At 36.1% G+C, this 20,437-nt stretch overlaps 1 protein-coding gene across 3 annotated transcripts in view; it reads right to left on the bottom strand.

The window, feature by feature from the left end:
- The window catches only part of ANGPT1 (angiopoietin 1), a 267,144-nt gene extending 249,189 nt beyond the window's left edge, over positions 1-17,955 (bottom strand). For all 3 annotated transcript variants that reach the window (XM_090282765.1, XM_090282763.1, XM_090282764.1), the window contains exon 1: positions 17,261-17,955. In XM_090282765.1, coding sequence (XP_090138891.1) covers positions 17,261-17,557 — 297 coding nt within the window. In that variant the 5' untranslated portion in view covers positions 17,558-17,955. The remainder of the gene's footprint in view (positions 1-17,260) is intronic.
- Between the last annotated feature and the right edge of the window lie 2,482 nt (positions 17,956-20,437).

Here is a 20,437-nt window from a genome sequence, read left to right as displayed (position 1 = left end):
TGAAACTTGCATGACTACTAGGGCATGCATATTCCTAATATTACCTGGGAATCTCTCTCTGCTATGCAAAGTCACAAAAGGCATTATAAGGCATCACCTACTTGATAAACACTAAAGAGTAGTTCACATTTTGTTATTAGAAAGTACACGTGCTTACAAACGTATAATCACATAATTGAAAACACACGGTTCAATTTAGGTCGTTTAAAACAAACAAAAATGCCACATAAGACACACAGGTCAGCAAATATCACATTATGCCTTAATGTCTCTCTGAATAAAGAACACCCCTCCATATTTACTTTGCTTTGAGAACAGTTATTTTTTAAAGTCATGGAAATTTTAACATGGTTAAGGTCCCATCATTTCCATTTCACTTCTGCTTATTTGCATTTGGCCTCAGTCTAGGTATATCTATTTTCTTTAATAAAAAGAAAGCTTACATTACTTTGATTATAAAAGTGGCACATGCTCATACTGTACAATACATACAATATGCATGAAAGATAAAATGCAAAAAAATATTCTTCAATTCAACCATTAAAAAGGAATTGTGGGTGTGTTTTCTGTCAATGGTTTTACGCATGTACTTTACAAATACAAACCCCTCCACCACCCACTATTGTTAAACAAAGATTTTCTAAAATGAGGACAAAGACAATATCCATGTCAGAGTTGCAAGGATCAAATAAAATAATGCCTTTAAAGTGTTTGTCCCGGATTTGGTGTGTATTAACTCTTCAAAATATTAGCTATTATTTTTATTGTCATAATTATTTATGTATATAAATGTATTCACTCAACATCTTGTGGGAATTTCTCTTTTGAAACTATGATTTTTAACAGCTGCAACTGTGGTGTCACTGAAGGCATGGCCTTTCATCAGACAATCCTTGGTTGGAGTGTCTGCTGGTTCTGCCTTTTACTGTTTGTAGAAGCTTGTGGGTGGTTTCCTCATTCAAAGCTGTAGATAATATTGTTTATCTTTTAGAGTTTTTTTAAATAATTAGAAATCATGTGTGCAATGTATCATAGTAAATACCAAATAAATAACATCTATTGTTTCCAATGTTCCTGCTATGATAGCAGCAATGAACATGTACATATATATTGCTTTTTCCTTTTTTTGAATTATTTCCTTGGGAATGATTCCCAGAAGTAAGGTTGCTGAGTTAAGGGATATAAAAAAATTATGTTCTTTTTATTTACTGGTATGTTGTTTTCCAATGAGTTACAACCATTATGTAATGTAATTAGCAAAATACCTCATATATTTAAATAATGTTTCTATACCTGATTCATTCAAGTCCAAATCCTGTGCTCATCAGTTAAGAAGGGGAGAATCTGGGATGGATTTTATTGCACAAATTCCAAACTGGTGGGAATTGAACAGATGCAGCTAACTCATTTTACATTTGGGAGACCACCAGTTAGCCTTGCTCAATAACACGTTTCAGAAACATCTGGATTTAAACTTACAGCCTAAAAATGCCTGGTTAAGCAGTATATGTATAGTTATAAAATAGCTTCATGTCTTAATTTTCAAAAAAATTAATTCACTGAGATTTTTACAATTTTTAAGTGATTGACAAAATTGCAAACAATGTAAACATTAAGATCCACATAAACTATACAGTATATCATTTTGGTATTATGAACGTCTACTTGAGTTGGAGTTTAGAAGGGCTCAGAGGATTTTTTACAAATACTATTTTGAAGTTAGTAAAATTCTTCCTAGTAACTATTTTACTCAGAGGAGCACAAACATGAATGCAGTTTTCAATTTACATTTATTGAATCTTCATTTATGTGAAACTAAAATAGTTCTGTGATAAGAACAAAGAAAGTAGTAAATATATTGTCTTAAAGACCGACATGTATGACATTCTACCCATGTCATAAACCTGGAAAGCACAGCTCACAGCTAATGTATTGCTCTTCAGTGATTACTACAGTGATACGTACCACAGTAAGCTCTGCAGCTATGCTTAAGTAAATGGTGGCTGTTCCAGTCACTACTGTTGTGTTAATATACTATCCCCAAATTTAGTAACTTGTAACAATCATTCAATTGTGCTCTTTAGGCTCACACGCTATGTATCAGGATTTCAGACAAGGTACCGTAAGGGTCAGTTGTTTCTACTCCATGATGCCTGGGACTTTATATTTGGAGGTAATGACATAAGTGGGGACTGGAATCATCTAAAGGCTCATTCACTCAATTGTCTAAAACCTGGGCTAGAATGACTCAGAAAAGGCAGATTTGCTCACCAGAGCAATTACTTACTCATGGCCTCTCCATGTAGCTTAACTCCCTCACAACATAGTGGCCTCAAGTTAGATAACCTTTCTAATGTGGGGGCCAGGACTCCAAGCATGAGTATTGCAATGAACAAGATGAAAACTGAATTGGCTTTTATGTCTCAGACAGATTCAAAAGAAGGGGAAATTTTATGGGATAGTGGTATGTAAGAAATAATACTATTTATGACATAGATAGATATACATATAATACTATTATAACCATCTTTGGAAAATACAACCAACAATTATCTTTTTTCCTACTTTCTATGTATTTAACTTATAGTCTTTCCACCTTGTTAAATTAAGAAATTGCATTTTCTTAGCATAAAACAGTACCCAAACATGGAGGGGAATTTTTAGTTCTAAATTTAAAAACTATATATAATTTTTTAAATTACACCTTCCTCAAAAAGTCTACTATAACCCCACTGAGTGGACAGGTAAAACTAGTGTGTCTTCCTGATAGAAAATCAATCCAGCTATTAATTTCTCAATTGCCCAGCAATCAGAGAAGGACCAAGCACATTTTATCTCATTTTCCACAGGAGATATTTTGTATTTGACAGAAGAGAAATTCTCAAAAAACCTGATAAATTATTTGAAAAATAATCAATTTTAAAATACTCTTATAGAGTTTACTTGAACTTTTAGTTACCTATGATATATTTTTGGCCATGACTTTCAAAATTAGAACCAGCAGAAGATGTTTCAATACAGTAGAATAATATGTAGGGATAGTTTATGTTCAGGATAATTCATTTCCATAGTGACCTTTTCCCCTGAAAACTGTACAAGTTTGATTTGTGAACTCAAATTATGTAAGCTTTAGTCCCATATGAAACATAATGGTCACAAAATAAAGAATTACCCTTTCGCTATGACATAGAGGCTTCTTAGCTGTAATATGTACTCAATTCTCAGTTAAGAGCTTTCTTGAGGGCCAAGTGTAGGATCACTTCTTCTACTGTTAACTTTAATCACTATTTGAACTAGTCTCTTTAGTCCATTAGTTCATCTTGACTATAAGTAAGATACAATAACAGTTTTACTTTAATGAGGGTTTATTAATTTTCTGTTCTTTTTTCTAAGCATAAACCTGGGATCAACTATTACTTTCACACACTGAAGAACTAAACTAAAGCAAAGTTAAAAATACATATAGGATATGGTCATTTTCCCATAAATACTATAAACAAGACCCATATTCATTAATGTTGAAATATTAATGAATTGACTATATTTTATCACTATTTGGTCCTTAACTGAAAGAAATACAACTTAGCACTATAATGTAGGGTTTATAAGCCAAAATGTACATAAATCAGTTTAAAATACTGTCTTTATTTGTATACTCATATGAGGGTAAGCTCAACTAAGCAGTTTGTGCAAGCAACTCACTTATTTGGAAAAAAAAAAGTAAAAATAGCAATTATTCATTGACCAGACATAAGTTTACATAAAAATTTATATCCAGTCAGGAATGAGGCTGGGAAGTAGCTGTTAGAAGAACAGTGGCTTTCTTACAGCAATTTTTATACATGGATGGCAAATTATTCTGATCTCCAAAGTTTATTTATTCTGGATATATTCTCCAAAAACTTGGAGGAAAGCATCATTCATTTGAGCCTCTTCCCGACTCTCCATCAATCAAAATGTGTTTTAATTTGTGAAGAAAAGTGAAAGAGGCATTAACAAGAAAGATCTTCAGATTTAACCACTCGGAATACCTGGGTTCAAGTTCTAAATCTGTCTCAGAGTAAATATGCAATCTTTTAAAAATCATTTGATTTCACTGGTCCACAGTTTTTATCTATAAAATGGATATGATAATAGCTACTATTTGTAAAAACATATGCACTTAACTGCTTGGATGATGATACTGCCTAACCAAGGTAGACTTATTAATACCCTATTTGTTACTAAACACCTTTCTTAAAATAGAATATCATTTTCATACTCACTTTAGTAACAGAATATCCTATATCCACTTCCATCTTTGCAGATAAATTGATTGATTTATCCCATACACAAAGCAATAGCAATTTTATTATTAGGAAATGTTATATATATACATGAGATAAATCACCCTGGCTGGTTTGGCTCAGTGGATTGAGCGTCGGCCTGCGAGCTAAGTGTCGCTGGTTCGATCTTCCAGTCAGGGCACATCAGAGAAGGAAAACTCTGACTCCAAAAAACCTCCGCTGCCTTGCGGCATACCTCTTCAGGGGAAAGGCTAAGGGAGTAAACCCCGACAGAAAATCCGGAGCCGGAGTCCCTAAGGCGGTTTGACGTTGTAGTCAACACCGGCAACTCCTGCGGCGCACCTGAAACCAAGCTGTATTGACTCCGCCTTTCCCTTGACCCTTCAGCTGCGAAGAGAGGGGGGGGGTCTGCTGCATGGGCAATAGCAGACCCTCCATATCACCCTGCCCAGGCTCTGTAGCTTCAGCTTCACTGGAGAGGACACTCCAGCGTCATCGCAAGATGTCGATTCAACATGGGAGGAGACAGATACCGTGTCACTCCCGAGTTGGACTGCACAGCCATTCTCGGCAGTGCAGATATACTCTTAAGAAGCTACACCATCGTCTCTCGAGACGGACGGCTGCCAACAACATGAGATAAATCACAGCATAGTCATGTGTTCACATAAAGTAAACAACTATATAACTAAATATAGGAGGTCACTTCTATTAACACATATTTGCTATTTTGTCAACGAGCACTTGAGAGAGATGAAAAGTATCAAACATAATAGATAAAAGATGAACAATATGGAGGAGATGAAGAAAGAAACCCTTAAAATTGAGAAAGGCATATTCCTTAATTTAATACAATAGTTTCTGCAAATTGGGAATAGGTTCTTGTTATTCAGCATTAGTACTAGACTCTTTCAGACCACTTCATGGACCAAAATGAGTCCCATATAGTTTGAGCACCACAGTGTGCATTCATTCATGTATATATCCTACCTCTATCTATGAGGCACCTGCAACATCGACATGCCATGTACTGCTGATCCTCAGCATCCCACAGAGAACTCGGGTCAAGCAAGTGGATTCCCACTGAGTTGGGTTTTTTTCTCTTTAGTGTGTGTTAATCTGTTTCACTAGGCAAAAGTGGATGACAAGCATGTCTGAATTCTATTTTGTCCCCATCCTGTTTTGTCCTCTATCCTCTTTGGGACAAAGGGACATTAGGGTAGCCTGAAGTCTTTCCACCTCATACAAGTGATACTCAGCTATGAAGGCAGCAATCCTCAAAACTGTGGCATCTGAGTGGTCAGGCTTTGGAGATCAGAAATAAAGAGAGAAAGAGCCATCACAACTGCTGCAAGTAAAAGTGTTTTGGCCTTGGATCAAAATACCAGAAATATTTTAATTAATAGGAACAATGATAAATATAATAGGAAGTGAGATAAGAGGTCATTGCCTAAGAAAACAAGGCTTTTCTTCTCATTTTTACAACTCTCTGAATGACCCACAAAAGAAAGTGCATGCAAATAATATTTTAAGTTTCAGGATGTCCTTTTGCTTTTCCAAGAAGGATTGCCCACAGATAAATCCAAGAGGGAGGTCATTCGATTGAACGGAAGATATTTAGAATAGGCTGCTTCACCCCATGTAAAGCAATTGTAAGCTTTTCTTTGTGTTTTTAGACGTTTTTAGATAAATAGTCAGATTCGATTAAGCTCTGTAACTTCAAGAGATGGTGCTTCTAGGAAGATAGGCGGGAGGGACTACAGAGGAGGGACTGCAGACTTGGGATTCCTCTATTTGTTAACAGACCTGTGGGAGGGCAGGGAAAATTGGGCTATTGTGCTTCAATCAGCAGCATAACCTACATGTCACAGTCAATTTAACCGTGGAGCTTTAGAGTTGGGATGGGGACAAATGGCTGCCTGAAACAGACCTTGAGAAAGAGGATCTCATTTAGAATGAAAGAATTAAAGTTTGAAGATTGACAAGTGGGGACATATAAAAATTGCTGTAGCTAATCCCATGTTTGGTTAAGAGCATAGATCATGGAGCCAGACTGATGGGAATTAAATGCTGGCTACTGGGTAATACTGGATAAGTTACTTCCCCTTCTCTGCCTTAGTTTTCTCATTTGCCATGTGGAAAAATTATACTACTCTCTACTTCATATTGGATTTTGAAAATATCTAATAAATTAATATATGTGAAGTCTTCCAAAGAGTCTGAGAGTTGGTGAAAGTGCTCAACATTAAACTATTACTGTAACCCAGAACTGCCCCAAGGAATAACTAATATTTACTTAGCATTTTTCAATATGAAGGAACTTATACAAAGTAATTTACATGAACCATGCTTATTCTTAACAATCACTCTATGATGTAACTACTACCTCAATTATACCAGTCATGAAAGTAAAGCACTGAGAAGTTAAGGAATTTGCCCAAGGTCACACAGCAAGGAAATGGTGCTGTCAAGATGAAAATCCGGGCAGCCTGGCTCTAGGTACAACATACTTTGTCACTGTTTGTTACTGCCTGTAGACTTGACAGAGGAAATAGTGGACACAAACAATGCATTTACTCCCATGTCTATCTATTTCAGTGGATTTAGGTATCTCAACAACACAGACTGCAAGTGGATTCATTGTCACCTCCCAGTCCCTAGCAGACCACCTTGCATGCAGTGCATATTTAATTAGATAACTGGCTAACTAGCTGCCTGTCCTTTGTTAAAGGCAGGTGCTTAGCTCTATGACTTGTGCCTGTATCCTAAAAATCCCATGACAGAACTCACTGCCATCTCTTCTGACACTGCCATAATCCCATGGCCCCTTACTGTGACCTCCTCCCCAGCCTTCAATAAAGGAAGAGTCACTGGTCTCCCTGTTCATTTGCCTTCCCTCTTGTCTATCCTCTTTCCAGCACTTCCACTCAATGGACAGTATAAGGAGGATCACACAGGACTTTACTGGAAACAAAACCAGAGGAGAGAAGAGTAATGGAAAGGAGAACCCAGCCCAGGAATAGAGTTCTTTGAGTCCTCTTGTCTGTCCAGCCTGAGGACTGCCTCACTCTTCTCTTCTCTAGCTATCGAGTCTCTGAAGTCTCCAAAGTACAGGTTGTACAAACTGGTGTTTGGAAAAAGCAAATCATTGGGAAGCCAGGAAAAATATTAGAATTTTCACATCTACAATAATAAAAAAGCCAACAAGAAATTCACATAAGCCCTTATTTTGGAGCCTTCACTCCATCAGTGTATCAAAGGGTCATGCATTATTCATCTCCTAAAGAAAGAGCAACAGCTCCACAGAGCTAATAGAATTGAAGGCAGCGACATGATTGTTCCTTTTAGCATGATGCGATATGTCGACGCTTAGGTATGTTTGGGAAAGTAGGTTCAAAAATGATTTTATCTAGTCTTAACTATGTTAACCTTCACAGCCCAGACCAGTGTCTTAAAAAAATAAATAACCAGGACATAGGAACATGAAAATAGCAATTGTGAGATTCTTATTCTTGGTGTCATATACTCCTAGTAAAAACAAAGATTAGTTAAGTAGATCTAACAAGAACTATGAAATTTTAAAAACAAAATTCTCAAACACAAAATTATAAAAATATTAAAATACCTACTTATAGTTCAGATTTCTTTTCATTAAACTTAACAATGAATTCTGTTCTATGTGGATAGTATAGCTTGAGATTTTAGGTAACCAATATATATAAGTGATATTCTTGAATTTAAAAGAGAAATATAAACTATCATAAAATTGGATACTTTGGGAAATAAGGCATAGAGTTTGCCACTAATAATCTAAGAGTTGTCTATTTCTTAACATGTTTGGGTCATATTTAACATGCATGGACATTATCATATTTAAGACTCTAGAAAAACCTGTATTTCTGTAATTTATACATTAATATTTTTAAACTCTTTTGCATTAGGCAAACTTGGACATTTTTACATCAGTTTTCCAGCAAACATTCAAACTATCAAGTATTATATTTCTTTCTGCCTGCCAGATTGGTTTTGGCAGCTTTACCTACCTAATATTTGATTATTTGGAAGTTTTATTGCAGGCATTTTGAAATGGTATTCCTTTGAACATAGAGGGTCCCTGAGGAGGTTGCTGGAAGAGGAGCTGGGGAAGAGGGCCCTGGCAGGGCCTCACTCCACTTCTCCTTCAACCCTTCCATTTGTATCTATATTACATACTAAGCTTCTGCCTAATAATTTACATAAAAATAAGGTTCTATTGCTAAGAAATATTTTACATTCATTAGTTCATTTCTTCAAATATAGGGTGGAGCAAAGGTAGGTTTTACAGTTGTGAGGAAGAGAAACACAGAGTTTATTGTAATATTATTATTTATTATTATGTTATTTTCCATACAAACCAACGTAAACCTACTTTTGCTCCACTCTTTATATTAAAACTTCATTGTTTTAACATTTTAATATTATTAAATATTCAATTTATTTAGTGCATTATTCATTTATTGCATAAATATTATCACTACTGCTTATGGTAGCTCTGTTCTTGTTATTTACAACTGAGTAAAACTGGAAAATAAAGAAAAGGCTGGTGATATTAGTAATAAGGACACACTTCTCACCTCTTATATCTGTACAATTGAGATAAAGTGGATGCGAGTTCTGCTGGGTGCAGCAAATTTTTAGTTGCAATAAATACCCACTGGTCCTTAGTCATCTGTATGTGAATAGTGAAGACAAAAAAGTGTTAAAATCTTGGAACTATACTTAAAGGTTTAGAAGTGAAATGTAATTTGGAATTTTGAAATATTTATTTGTTTTCTTGAAATAGAAACCCTCCAATAATCTTTAGGATCTAGTATTATAATTCAACTCATTCAGCTTTCATAAAAAAAATAGATACTATCTATAAAGTATACCTAATGAGTTAAACTACAAATGTCACCAAACTTTAAGATAAACTATCATCCAAAGTTATCATTAGCCATTCAATAGAAATGTATGGTATAGTATGTTTACCTATTTGATACCAGTAAGTTTGGTGGTATATATTATTAATGATTTGGGACACTCACATTTCACTTGCATTTTATTAATATTTCAGCTCCTGGTTTACTTTAGATACAGCTTTGATGCTTGTGCTAATTTTCATGCTCTTTCAGATAGTTCAACACAAACTTAGAAAATACTGCCAATGTAGAACTTTACTAATTGACCTGTAGAGTCATGTAGCATATAGAAAAAAAGTAACATTTATTACATTTATTTCACTTTATATTCTGCAATACTTATTGCCTAAAAAAAAATCTAGATATGCACAAATATATTATTGATGAAATTATTATCTACCAGTAGGGTTGTATCTAAATTTATATAATTTACATCACATTCTCTGTTAAATATCACCTTTTCAATTGCTTGAAGGGAGAAATCAGATCACTTGGATAGGCAACTAATACCAAATAAACCTGAAACTCTCTCACTGCTAATATTTTTATGTAAGAATTAGAAAATATAGTTTAGGTACAAAGTTTCCAAATATAAAGAAAAGATAATCCACAGAGCATTTCATTCTTTAGAAACCTCTTTGATAAGGGAGGGGGCACATCTTTTGTATATTTTATAAAGAGATTTAAACACTAAGAGGCCCTTTCTCCCTCAGACCATGGAGCCAGGACCAAAGGGGGTCTGGAGCTTCCAAAAGTCACAGCGAACGGTAATCTTGTATTGGAACAAAAGACAAGGATGACTCAGAATGTAATTAGGCTTGTGCATCTAACCAAAAGACACAATATAACTTGTGGCATTAAAAAAAGAAGAAGAAGAAGAACACAAAGCCCAGGAAAAGACTGCTGTTTCCACACAGAGAAAAGGCCATGGCAGAATAAAAACAAAACCTCCTTAATTATCAAATTATATAGCAGAGGATGATAAACCTCTGTATTTTGTAGCTGAGCAACCCACTTGATTATCTTCTCTTCATCCACACAAGTGGCAATACTTGTAATGTTTATATCTAAACAAATGACAGAGGAAGAAAGGGTTTCTAAATAGACCAAATGTAAAAGGCTGAGCCAAAGTCCAATTCCTATGGAAACAGAATGCTTCCAATGTTTTGTCAATGTTGCTGCTGATGCCACAGCCAGCAGGATGAAACAGGCACACAAAGCAGAGAACCCTGGCAGCCATCCTTGTTTATCCAGAGGCTGCTGATCTGTCCTGTTATTCAGGTGCTTCTCCTTTTTAACATGTATCTGCTTTCAGAATACTTCTGTGTTCACATGATGATGGACAGGGGAAAGAAAAGACATAAAATTTCCCTGCCCATACTACTCTAAAATGTCACCTCACAGCATGTCTCAATATCAAGCCAAGAAATAGCTTAGTCAGGCTCTCTGCCAACTGGCATGAACCTGAAGATTACTTGGCCTCCTGGAGGGCAATCTTTTTTCCCACACAACAAACCTCACAATTTACCTTGAAATGGTTCTAATATTAATACTACAAACCTTTTGTGATATAGAACAAGGGTGAGCAACCCTTTTCTGTAAAGGGCTAGATATTAAATTTTAGACTGTGGGCCATTTGGTCTCTGTTGCAACTCTTCAATTCTGCATTTGTTGGAAGAAAGCAGCCATAGATAATATATAAGCAAATGAGTGTTACTGTTTCAATAAAACTTTATTTACAAATGCACAAACAATATATTAAGGAATGAGTGTGGCTGTGGTCCAATAAAACTTTATTTAAAAATACAGGTGGCTGGCAGTATTTAGCCAAAGGACCATAGTTTGCTGACCCTTTATATAGAGATGGAAACTCAGAAGATAAATTAAAATTTTTCCTATTAGACAGTTTGCAAGCTAATAGATGAAATATAGCTGGGTCTCATTTTCAGACATGCATTTTTTTAGTCCAAATTTTCCCATAGAATTCATTCACTTCTCTATTCATTAGAAAAGGTAACTTGGCCCTGGCTGCTGTGGCTCAGTGGATTGAGCGTCGGCCTGCGAGCCAAGTGTTGCTGGTTCGATTCCCAGTCAGGACACATTACTAGGTTGCACGTCAGGTCCCCAGTTGGGGGCGTGAGTGAGAGGCAACCACACAGTGATGTTTCTCTCCCTCTCCTTCTCCTTTCCCCTCTCTCTAAAAAATAAATAAATAAATAAACAAACAAACAGAAATAAATAAATTATTATTTTTTTAAAAGGTAACTTTTCCAACTACATTCCAGGCATTGTGCTAGAAAAATAGATCTGATATCAAAATAAAAGCTGGCGAGCAAGACAGGCACAGTCTCTACCCCATAGACTGTAGAATCTGGGGGAATATATTCTGTAAATGTTTAATGAGGTTCTACTTTGTGTCACGTCCCTTCTAGGAGTAAGGTATACTATAGGAAACAAGATAGACAAGAAACTCTTGTGGCATTTACATGCTTAGTAGAAAGAGACAGAATAAATCATGTGACGAACATGAAGACATAAAAGGTCACACCGTGGTAAATAATATAATATGATAGAGAGTCACTTAGCAGAGTGGGGGAAGGTGGCAGGTAATGGTTCTTGGAGGAGACTTTATGAGAAATATCGTGAGCAAAGACCTGGAATGAAGAGAAAGAGCTATCTATGCCAAGATCTGGGGGAAGGATTTTCCAAGTTAAGTGAACAGCATGTAAAGTCCCTGAGACAGGAATGAGCTAGTCTGCTGGAGAAATAACAAGAAGGCAGTTGTCTCTGGAGTGACTGGAATGAGGAAAAGGTGGTAAATGATAAATCCGGAGAGAAGTGTGGGAACAAATCATATAGGGCCTCATGGTAAAAAAAAAAATTGGATTTTATTTTTACATAATGAAAAACTGTGAGGGGGTTTTAAGGAAAGAATGACACATTCTTATTCATTTAAAATTACACTGAACCCATAATTACATACAAATGCTAGTAAAACAAGGCTCGATGTGAAATGGCACAGTCAGGGGGAAGGAAGGGCTGCAGTCACCCCTAGTAAAGGACCTGCCTGCCATGGTCCTAAAACTGGAGATCTGTCAATGGGGACATGTGGGAAAAGGCTCGCTCCTTTCTACAGAGAAATCCAAAAGGCCTTTATCGCCCCAACTGCCCACCTTCTGGGGACCAAAAAGGTTTTTATGCCTTCTTGGATCTTTTGATTCTAATATCACAAGCAAACAAAAATACTCAATTATTTCTTGAGATTTTAATACAGGGGTATTAAGTAAAAAGCTCCTCCTTGGCTTGAAAATCAGGGGTTACTCTTTAAATAAAACTAGCTGAGCACATATCTACAGCTGGATTTAAAAGACAATTATTCCTATTAACCTTTCTTGCAATTGTCATTTTTTTCTATCTCTATGCTTAATTATATTGTATATTTTCTTCAATTTCAGTGATAAATTTTTAAAAATATATTTAACAACTGTCTGCTTATTTCACATGTTCGGGAAGTCTTCCCCGCATGTATGAATAAAATACAGAACCTCCCCTGTGGCTCAGCATCACACAGTCAGCAGCCACCAAAACAATGCACAGATGACAATCAGTTTGAGTCACTTAGAGTCTCATGTGCAGATATTATGTGTAAATATACGTCATTGTTGTATGCAGTAAATGGTGCCTACTGGTCTGGAAGTACAAAATGTTTTCCTCGCAAAGAAAGACCTAGTTGACCTTTAAGTAACTAGCACCAAGGATTAAAGCAACTTAAGCATCTGAAAGCAGTTACAAGATCCCTTAACTTGCCTTATTTTATACCCAGCACCACACACTTGAGCACTTGATGTTTTTTTATTTTTGGATTATGATGATAATGGAAATATTGTTCAGACACTTAATAAACATCATAGGAGATATAAAAATGGATAAGGAGACATCCACGACCTTATTGTCCAAGTAAGAAAACAGGGCTTGAAACGAATACTAAAAATGACAACAGTCACACAACACAGTGCAGTGCTGACAATGATGCCTACGATGTGCTTTGATAACACTGGGGCGTCAGCCTGGGAGGGGACGAGTGTGGGTAGCTTCCCAGCAGAAAATGGTAACAAAGCTGATTCCAAAAGAATAAGTAAGAGGACCAAATAGAATGACTGTAAAAGTTTTTGAGGTCTTAGGTCACTGGACAAATACAGTTTGAATAATTAACAACCATTTACTCTAAACTCAATTACTGCTTTAATTAACATTAGGACAAAGTTATAAGATGTAGTCTTTGCCTAATTGACACCTTACAATCTATTTTGGGAGGTAGGTGTATATCCAAAATAAAATGTTAATAATATAGACTTCAACACACAACAATGTATTTATTTGTTAATAATATTTGTTGTCTACCTACTAGGAACCATATACTGCTCTAGAACTGGGGATATGGCAATGGACAAACACACAAGGTCACTGGCCTCAGGGAGATCACATTCTAGTGGATGCTAGTATGGGTTTATATATGTACTATTTGGTTTTAAAAAGATCATCATTGTCAATAACATGTTTTAGGTAATAGCATTCTAAGTCCTAATTTTCTGAAGCAAAGACTAAATATACAAGGATAGGATGCTGTTAAGCAAAAAAAAATGATGTCAAACAGAAAAATATTAACCAAACATTCCAGTAAAGTATTTTCATTTGTTAAGATATTCTAAATGGCAATTCATAACTGCATTTTCTACAAATCATCTTCAATTCATCCATTTTAGGTAGTATGAAATATTAATAGTATATAGAACCTATTCTCTAAGTGATGTTTTTACTCAATTTATTTGTACCCTAACCAAAAGAAGATGCCCTTTGGCAAAGGCAAAAAAGACTTTCCTCCAAATTCTAAAACATATTATAAATTTTAATATTTTAAGTACATATATTTGTGAACTTTTGGGAAGTGGGAGAAATAAAATAGTAATTCAAAAAGTACAAGATGTGGAGTAAACAGTAAATATTAGACATTTCTCTGCCACAGAAAGGTTGAAAGGAATCACACAGAAAAGGTCAAAGCCACAAAAGCCGTTTCTACTTGCTGTTACTATCCTGGTAGCTGGTCACTCTCAGGTATTGAGAGTGGTTTGCTAATAGTTCTGAAAAGAGCTATATGATAGAAGAAAGTCAAACCTAGACATTTAGCCCAGGTGTTTCACTCAATGAAACTATGATTTTTGAGCACATTATTTATTGTTCTTCCCCATCTGACAAGTGAGAATAATGCTATCAACCTACCTGATACTGGTGTGAACAAGTTCCCATGGAAAGTTGATCTCCGTGAATTAAATTCATTACATCAAAAGACCAGTGCCGTAACAGTTAACAGTTGCAGCACTTACAGTGACCAATACATCCTTTGCCCACTTGCATACCTTGCTTCTTATCTTGATCAGCTGCAAGACCAGGAAAGTTTTGAGGAATGAGATTTGAGAGTGTATCAGAGGTGACTTTTAGTGACAATCAGTGTCTCGTGAAGAATATTTAAAGAATGCAATCTATCAAACCTCAAGGAAGGTAGCAGATTAGTATAAATCAACATCTAGCTACATCTAGCATTGATAACACACATTCTGCATCAAACACTTTCCTGATAGCGATTCCATGAGCCACATAATAATCACCGTGCTTTAATTATTGTGTTGAATAAATGGATGAATTAAGTGCACTTACACACTGAGAGTCTCAGTTTCTACAGTGTAGTGCTTCTTATCTTAATGCAACTACTTGGAATCAAAATAGTACAGATTCCAGTACTATGCATACCAAATGGTTACAGTAAAAAGATTCCCATTTCAATCATCAAAATAAATACATTACATGAAATTTAGAACATGAAATGAAGAAAGCCTCTAATTAAGGGAACCTTATGAGAGCCTTTAGCAAGTTCTTTGCTGAATACAATTATTTGCTTCCTTCATCCTCAGACCAATTGCATTAACAATGACAAAAGATATGCAAATTTAAATAGACAATGGTTGAGCCAAGCTGCTCTGACTCATATCAACAGAGACATTTACAGCAAATATTCAGCTTGATTCACGCTAACAAAGATCAAGCTGAATATTTGCTGTAATAGTTATGCTTGGCTATAATCTGAAAACTATAAAATAGTCATTGACCAAGAACAATACAAACAAAAATCAAATTTATTTCACATAGTAAATTAACAACTGAAACATGTGAATGATTTAAGCCCAGTAGAATCATGTATTTACCCTGTCACTGATGAATAATTGCATGGCAACAAAAAAATAATCATTGTTATATCTAAATCACCATTTTAATTGAATATTTTAAGAAAACAAAACATCACATTTTTTGGTAAATAGCTGATTCAAGACAATTAAGAGCTAAATTTCCTTTCCTACCCCTTTCAAATAATCCAGACTAGTTTAAAATGATTAAATTCTCATTAAAAACTATATAGGCAGTATATTGAGAATAGTATTAAGTGATTCAACCAAATTCAATTGTTTGCTATGCAAATAAGCTTTGCCAAAGGAAAAAAAAAGATATCCTATTATAAACATCTTTTGTAATTAGTATCTAAAATTTAAGTTACAATTATCAAAAGACAGCAAAATTCTGTTTGCTTTCTATTCTTCTGCCTGTCTCTACAATGAAAAGATTAACTACAATTTCAGGTTTGAGAACTCTAAAACTACTGCGTTTCAGTTAACTTGTCAAATAAAACAATAGTGATCTTAGTTCAGTCCCTAGTGGACAAAAGTAGAATAACTGTTACTCGGCATGATTCAGCAGGCGGTGATCTAGGTGAGCGTGACCATACTGGAACAAAAAGGAGAATTTATCCTTTCCCTATCTTTTATCTTCTTAAAAGGTTTGCTCTGTTAACCAACTAACTTGAGGAAGAGTAAACTGGTTGCATCCCTATCTGCATGCATGCACCAAGTGGATTTTCTGCAAAGATCCCCAGGGGGTGAAGGGGGAGGTTTTTCACAAATAGGGATATTTGCCCCCCTTATAGTGACACAGTTGAATACACTTGTTATCTGCTGTTTACTTGTTACACAATTAAACAGAACAGAGAGAGGATGAACTGCAGAAATTGTTTTCTATTTTAAGAGGCATATTTTCAACAAAAAAAAATTTAAATAGCTTATAGGGAAATACTGAATAAAATGTTTCATTGGATTTCCATACATTGGGATTACATGCATACTCAATATTAATATTCATCTGGATACCTACACTCCCACATGGCACTGTCTGTAACTATCATGTCCTGAGGGGGAAAAAGGCACCTCAGGAATATAGCCAAGTCTACACGTTGTGTTCAGTCCAAATCTGCAGGTGCACGTCTTGGGGAACAGCCACCATCAGCTCTATTTCTCCTTTCAAAATGGGCAAGCAACCTCTTCCTGATGCAGTGACATTAAAATTTATCCTCCTGATTTTTTTCCCTCAAGGACAGAATAGGGCAGAAATCAGTCCTCTACTATTCTACTACTTGCTAAAATGTAGTTTCCTTTACAAACCTATACAATCTCTCCAACAAAATATCACACTTTATATTTACTCTCATTACATGTTAATTTTAGTAGAGGTTGAAAAATAAGTATTTGGTGATAATTTCCCATCCTGGCTGCACAAAATTTCCTGGTGTAAATTTGACCCTGAATTAGTATTGTCATTACTTTGTTTTTGCCAGCTTGCTCAAAACGTACATATTTCTAAAAGATTGGGTTTCAACAGTCAGAAGCCTCAAGCTAAATTTTAAATAAGAAAAAAACATGTAATAAAAAGTGCCATTGCTAGGCTCACAAACAGAATACCTACATAATAGCAAAAACCTAAAAATCTTGGCTCATCCATGAAGTCACAGAGAGAAAGCCCTCTTGTATTTGCAAACACTGCCCCCCTGGAGTAAAAGGTAAACACGCACACGCTCCCCCTAAGGATCTCTAAGTTAGCTCCAGGACAAGAACGGAAAAGTCTCCATGCAATTAGAAACCGAAAGCAATCACTTACTTTTTGCAGCCACTGAGTATAATTTTCCAGCACATGCTCCAGATGTTGAAGTTTCTGGGAAGAGAAATCCGGTTCCACGTGTGGAGCATCTCTCTGCAGAGCGTTTGTGTTGTACTGGTCTGTCCTGCTCTCACGACAGTTCCCGTCGTGTTCTGGAAGAATGAACGTGTAGGCACATTGCCCATACTGAATCCGGCTATATCTTCTCCCACCGTTTTCTGGGCTTCGGCGCTGGTTGCTGCACCCTACGTGAGTCAGAACGGCAGCGAGGAAAGCTAAGGAAAGGAAAACTGTCATTGTACTGCCCGCACTCTCTCTCCGTGCCTCTCGCAAAACCTGCTCCTTTCTTCTGACCTTTACACTACTTCTTTATTCCAGGTAAAACTGCTTGTCTCTTTAACTTGCTCCCGTTCAAAGAAAAACTTTTGCAGAAGAATCACAGAAAACTAGCCATTTGTTAGCTTTGTTCTAAAATGTTATTTTTTATTTCACTGTAATGGTAGTTTCCTTAGTTAAAACTTGAGATATTTATTGCATAGTAGCTGAGATTTATTGTTTCCTCTCTGTGTGACCGTTCAGCGTGGAGCCTGCCTGAGTCAGCTGCGTGTACATATTCTAGACCCTTTCCTCTACCCTATCTGCTGCAGATCTGCTATTTTCTCCCAGACCTCAGTGAGTTTTATTAAGGTTGCACATCCAAGCCAAGCTGGAAGCAGACAGGCTTTCACAAGATGACTTGACAGGAATGCATGAGGGTGCCCCTATGCAAGGATTGCTGATGACTTGGAGCAGCAGGATCGTCTTACAAATTGGCTAGATGCGCATGACCTCGATCATGTATGGCCCTCCCGCCCCTTCCGCAGACAATTGTCTGGAGCCTTTAGCAGACTCATGGCAAATCAATAAATAGAGCAGTCCACCTTAATACACTCTTAGTGTGCATGCTGACCTACTAAAATCTAGCAAACTAGCAGTATGCTTTTAAAGTTTCTATTTAATTGTGGAACCCTAGGAAGAAAATTGCCATAGTGTCTGGTGAAATTATTTTTTATTATTTTCTAATGATAAATCTGTATAATTATTAACTTTTAAAAAAATTATTCTCGACTCTGGGGAAAAAGATATTATAAATCATTTTTTAGAATTGGTATTCTTTCAACTGTATTGACTTAGACTTTTAGGAGTTGGAGAAATTTATCAGGAAGTGTCAAATCAGCAAAAACATTGAATATCATCACTCAAAGGAATATAGTATGTGCATATTAAGTAGAAAAATATGAGCATATTCTGAGATATGGATTTAAATGAACTGGTTCCTGATTAGAATGCAGCCCAATGTGTTCTCTGTATATAAATTAAGCAACATCCTTACGAAAACAGTGTGGTTACAATTTAAGACAGTAGCCTGAAATTATTAATTCCTGTGGTATATCCTAATAATATATTTCACAAGGACCTCTGTGGTGTTACTATGGCTATCTTTCCTACTGGTAAGGAAGTTCCATAGACCTTCTCCTGTGGCTGCATGGAAAAACTATTTGAGACGCAAACATGCATCAGGTGTGCCAATGGGCCAGGAAAGGGCCATATGGGAGAATTCTATAATGTAAAAAACAAAAATTATCAGAAAGTGATTTCCCAAATATGGGGTGTAAACATCTGAACAAAGAGACCAGGAAACCATAAAAAAAAACAGGTGATAATTATAGAATTAAGGTTACAGCACTGAGACCTTTACTAAGTGTGTGCAGAAAACATGAATTATGAGCAGGGGCTTTCTTCAAGAACTGGGAGGGATTTTAGGGAATGGAGCTTCTCAACTGCAGTCATGGTGTGGAAACAGAAGCCACAGATGTTTATTCTTGTGTCCTGGAAAGGTGAGACTGGTGTGAAGGTGATGCACAAGGAAGTGGGTGAAGGGCAGTAGAAGTTAAGAGATTGGCATGTTGGGACAGGTTAGAGGAGAGAGCAAAACAAATTTCAGAAAGAATGTGGGTTTTCTTTTGTTTTTGGGAGAAATAAAATATGGTGAGATTTATCAATCCTTTTCACACCAAAACACAATTTTCTCATCTGACACATATGGGCACAAGTAATATATCAAACAGAGTAGTGAAATCTTTAAGCCACTTTTGCCAAAAGGCTTCCAAGAGATCTCCAGCTGCACTGATTCACAGTTCTAAAGCAGCATAACTGGTGGTACTCAGAAGAAAAAGAACTGATTAAAAGCCAGTTTATGTTGCCAAGGTGATTTAATCCTTTCTCTGTTACCCAAAAATCATATAAACAAACAAACAAAAATGACAGGTAACCCATATAATCAAGTTTTTAAGGGCCCACAAGGATGAAGTGGACTGGCAAAGCACAGATTTGTCTAAGAACACTTTCCAACACTGCTTGCTTTGAAAATTATCCCTAGAAAGAAGAAAGTCCAAAACCAACACCTATAAGTGCTTTTTTAAGAACTAAACACAGCCAAGAATCGGCAGAAGACACATGAGTGAGCAGTGAGGGCTCTACTAAAGTGCTCCTGTGTTTTTTAACAGCCAAGATTGTTAAAATCTGTCCCTGTGTGTGTGTTGTGTGTATATCTACGTGGGCTTGTTCATGTTAACTTTTCCAACTGAAAAATAAAGAGGAATGCACAATTCCTGAGGGAAAAGTAGACAAACTAAGATAGGAAAGCCTGAAATGAGAGTAAAAAAGGAGGAGGGGACATAGACACAGTGAGAGAAAGAGACAGAGATTGATCTATATCTTTCTAGAAAAACAAAGAAACATAAAAACATGACACTGAAAGTGTCAATCTGGAAAAAGAAAGTCTCAAGATTACCTTTAAGCAACTGTAAAACACAGGGACATGCGGAATGGACTCATGCACTCCGGGACTCCAACTGAGGAGACACTGGGTACATTTGAGGATTCTAATGATATGCTAAAGACCACATGCTTTCAGGGAGCTGAACCTAACCAATAGCAATACTGCTACTGTTGTTACTATGGCACTCATAGTAACAATATGGCTATTGGTGGTGGTGGTTTTTCAGAAATGGTACACTTTAGGAGACTTTAGAATTTAGGCGATAATATGAAGAACAGGTCATATATATTTTTTAAGTTCCTCTAGGCCCTGGTTGGATAATTTAGTTGGTTTGAGCACTGCCCAGTACACCAAAA

This window comes from Furipterus horrens, unplaced genomic scaffold, assembly GCF_987537825.1.
Source record: "Furipterus horrens unplaced genomic scaffold, mFurHor1.1.pri manual_scaffold_7, whole genome shotgun sequence".
NCBI classification, from domain to species: domain Eukaryota; kingdom Metazoa; phylum Chordata; class Mammalia; order Chiroptera; family Furipteridae; genus Furipterus; species Furipterus horrens.
This window is presented reverse-complemented; position numbering and strand designations above follow the sequence as displayed.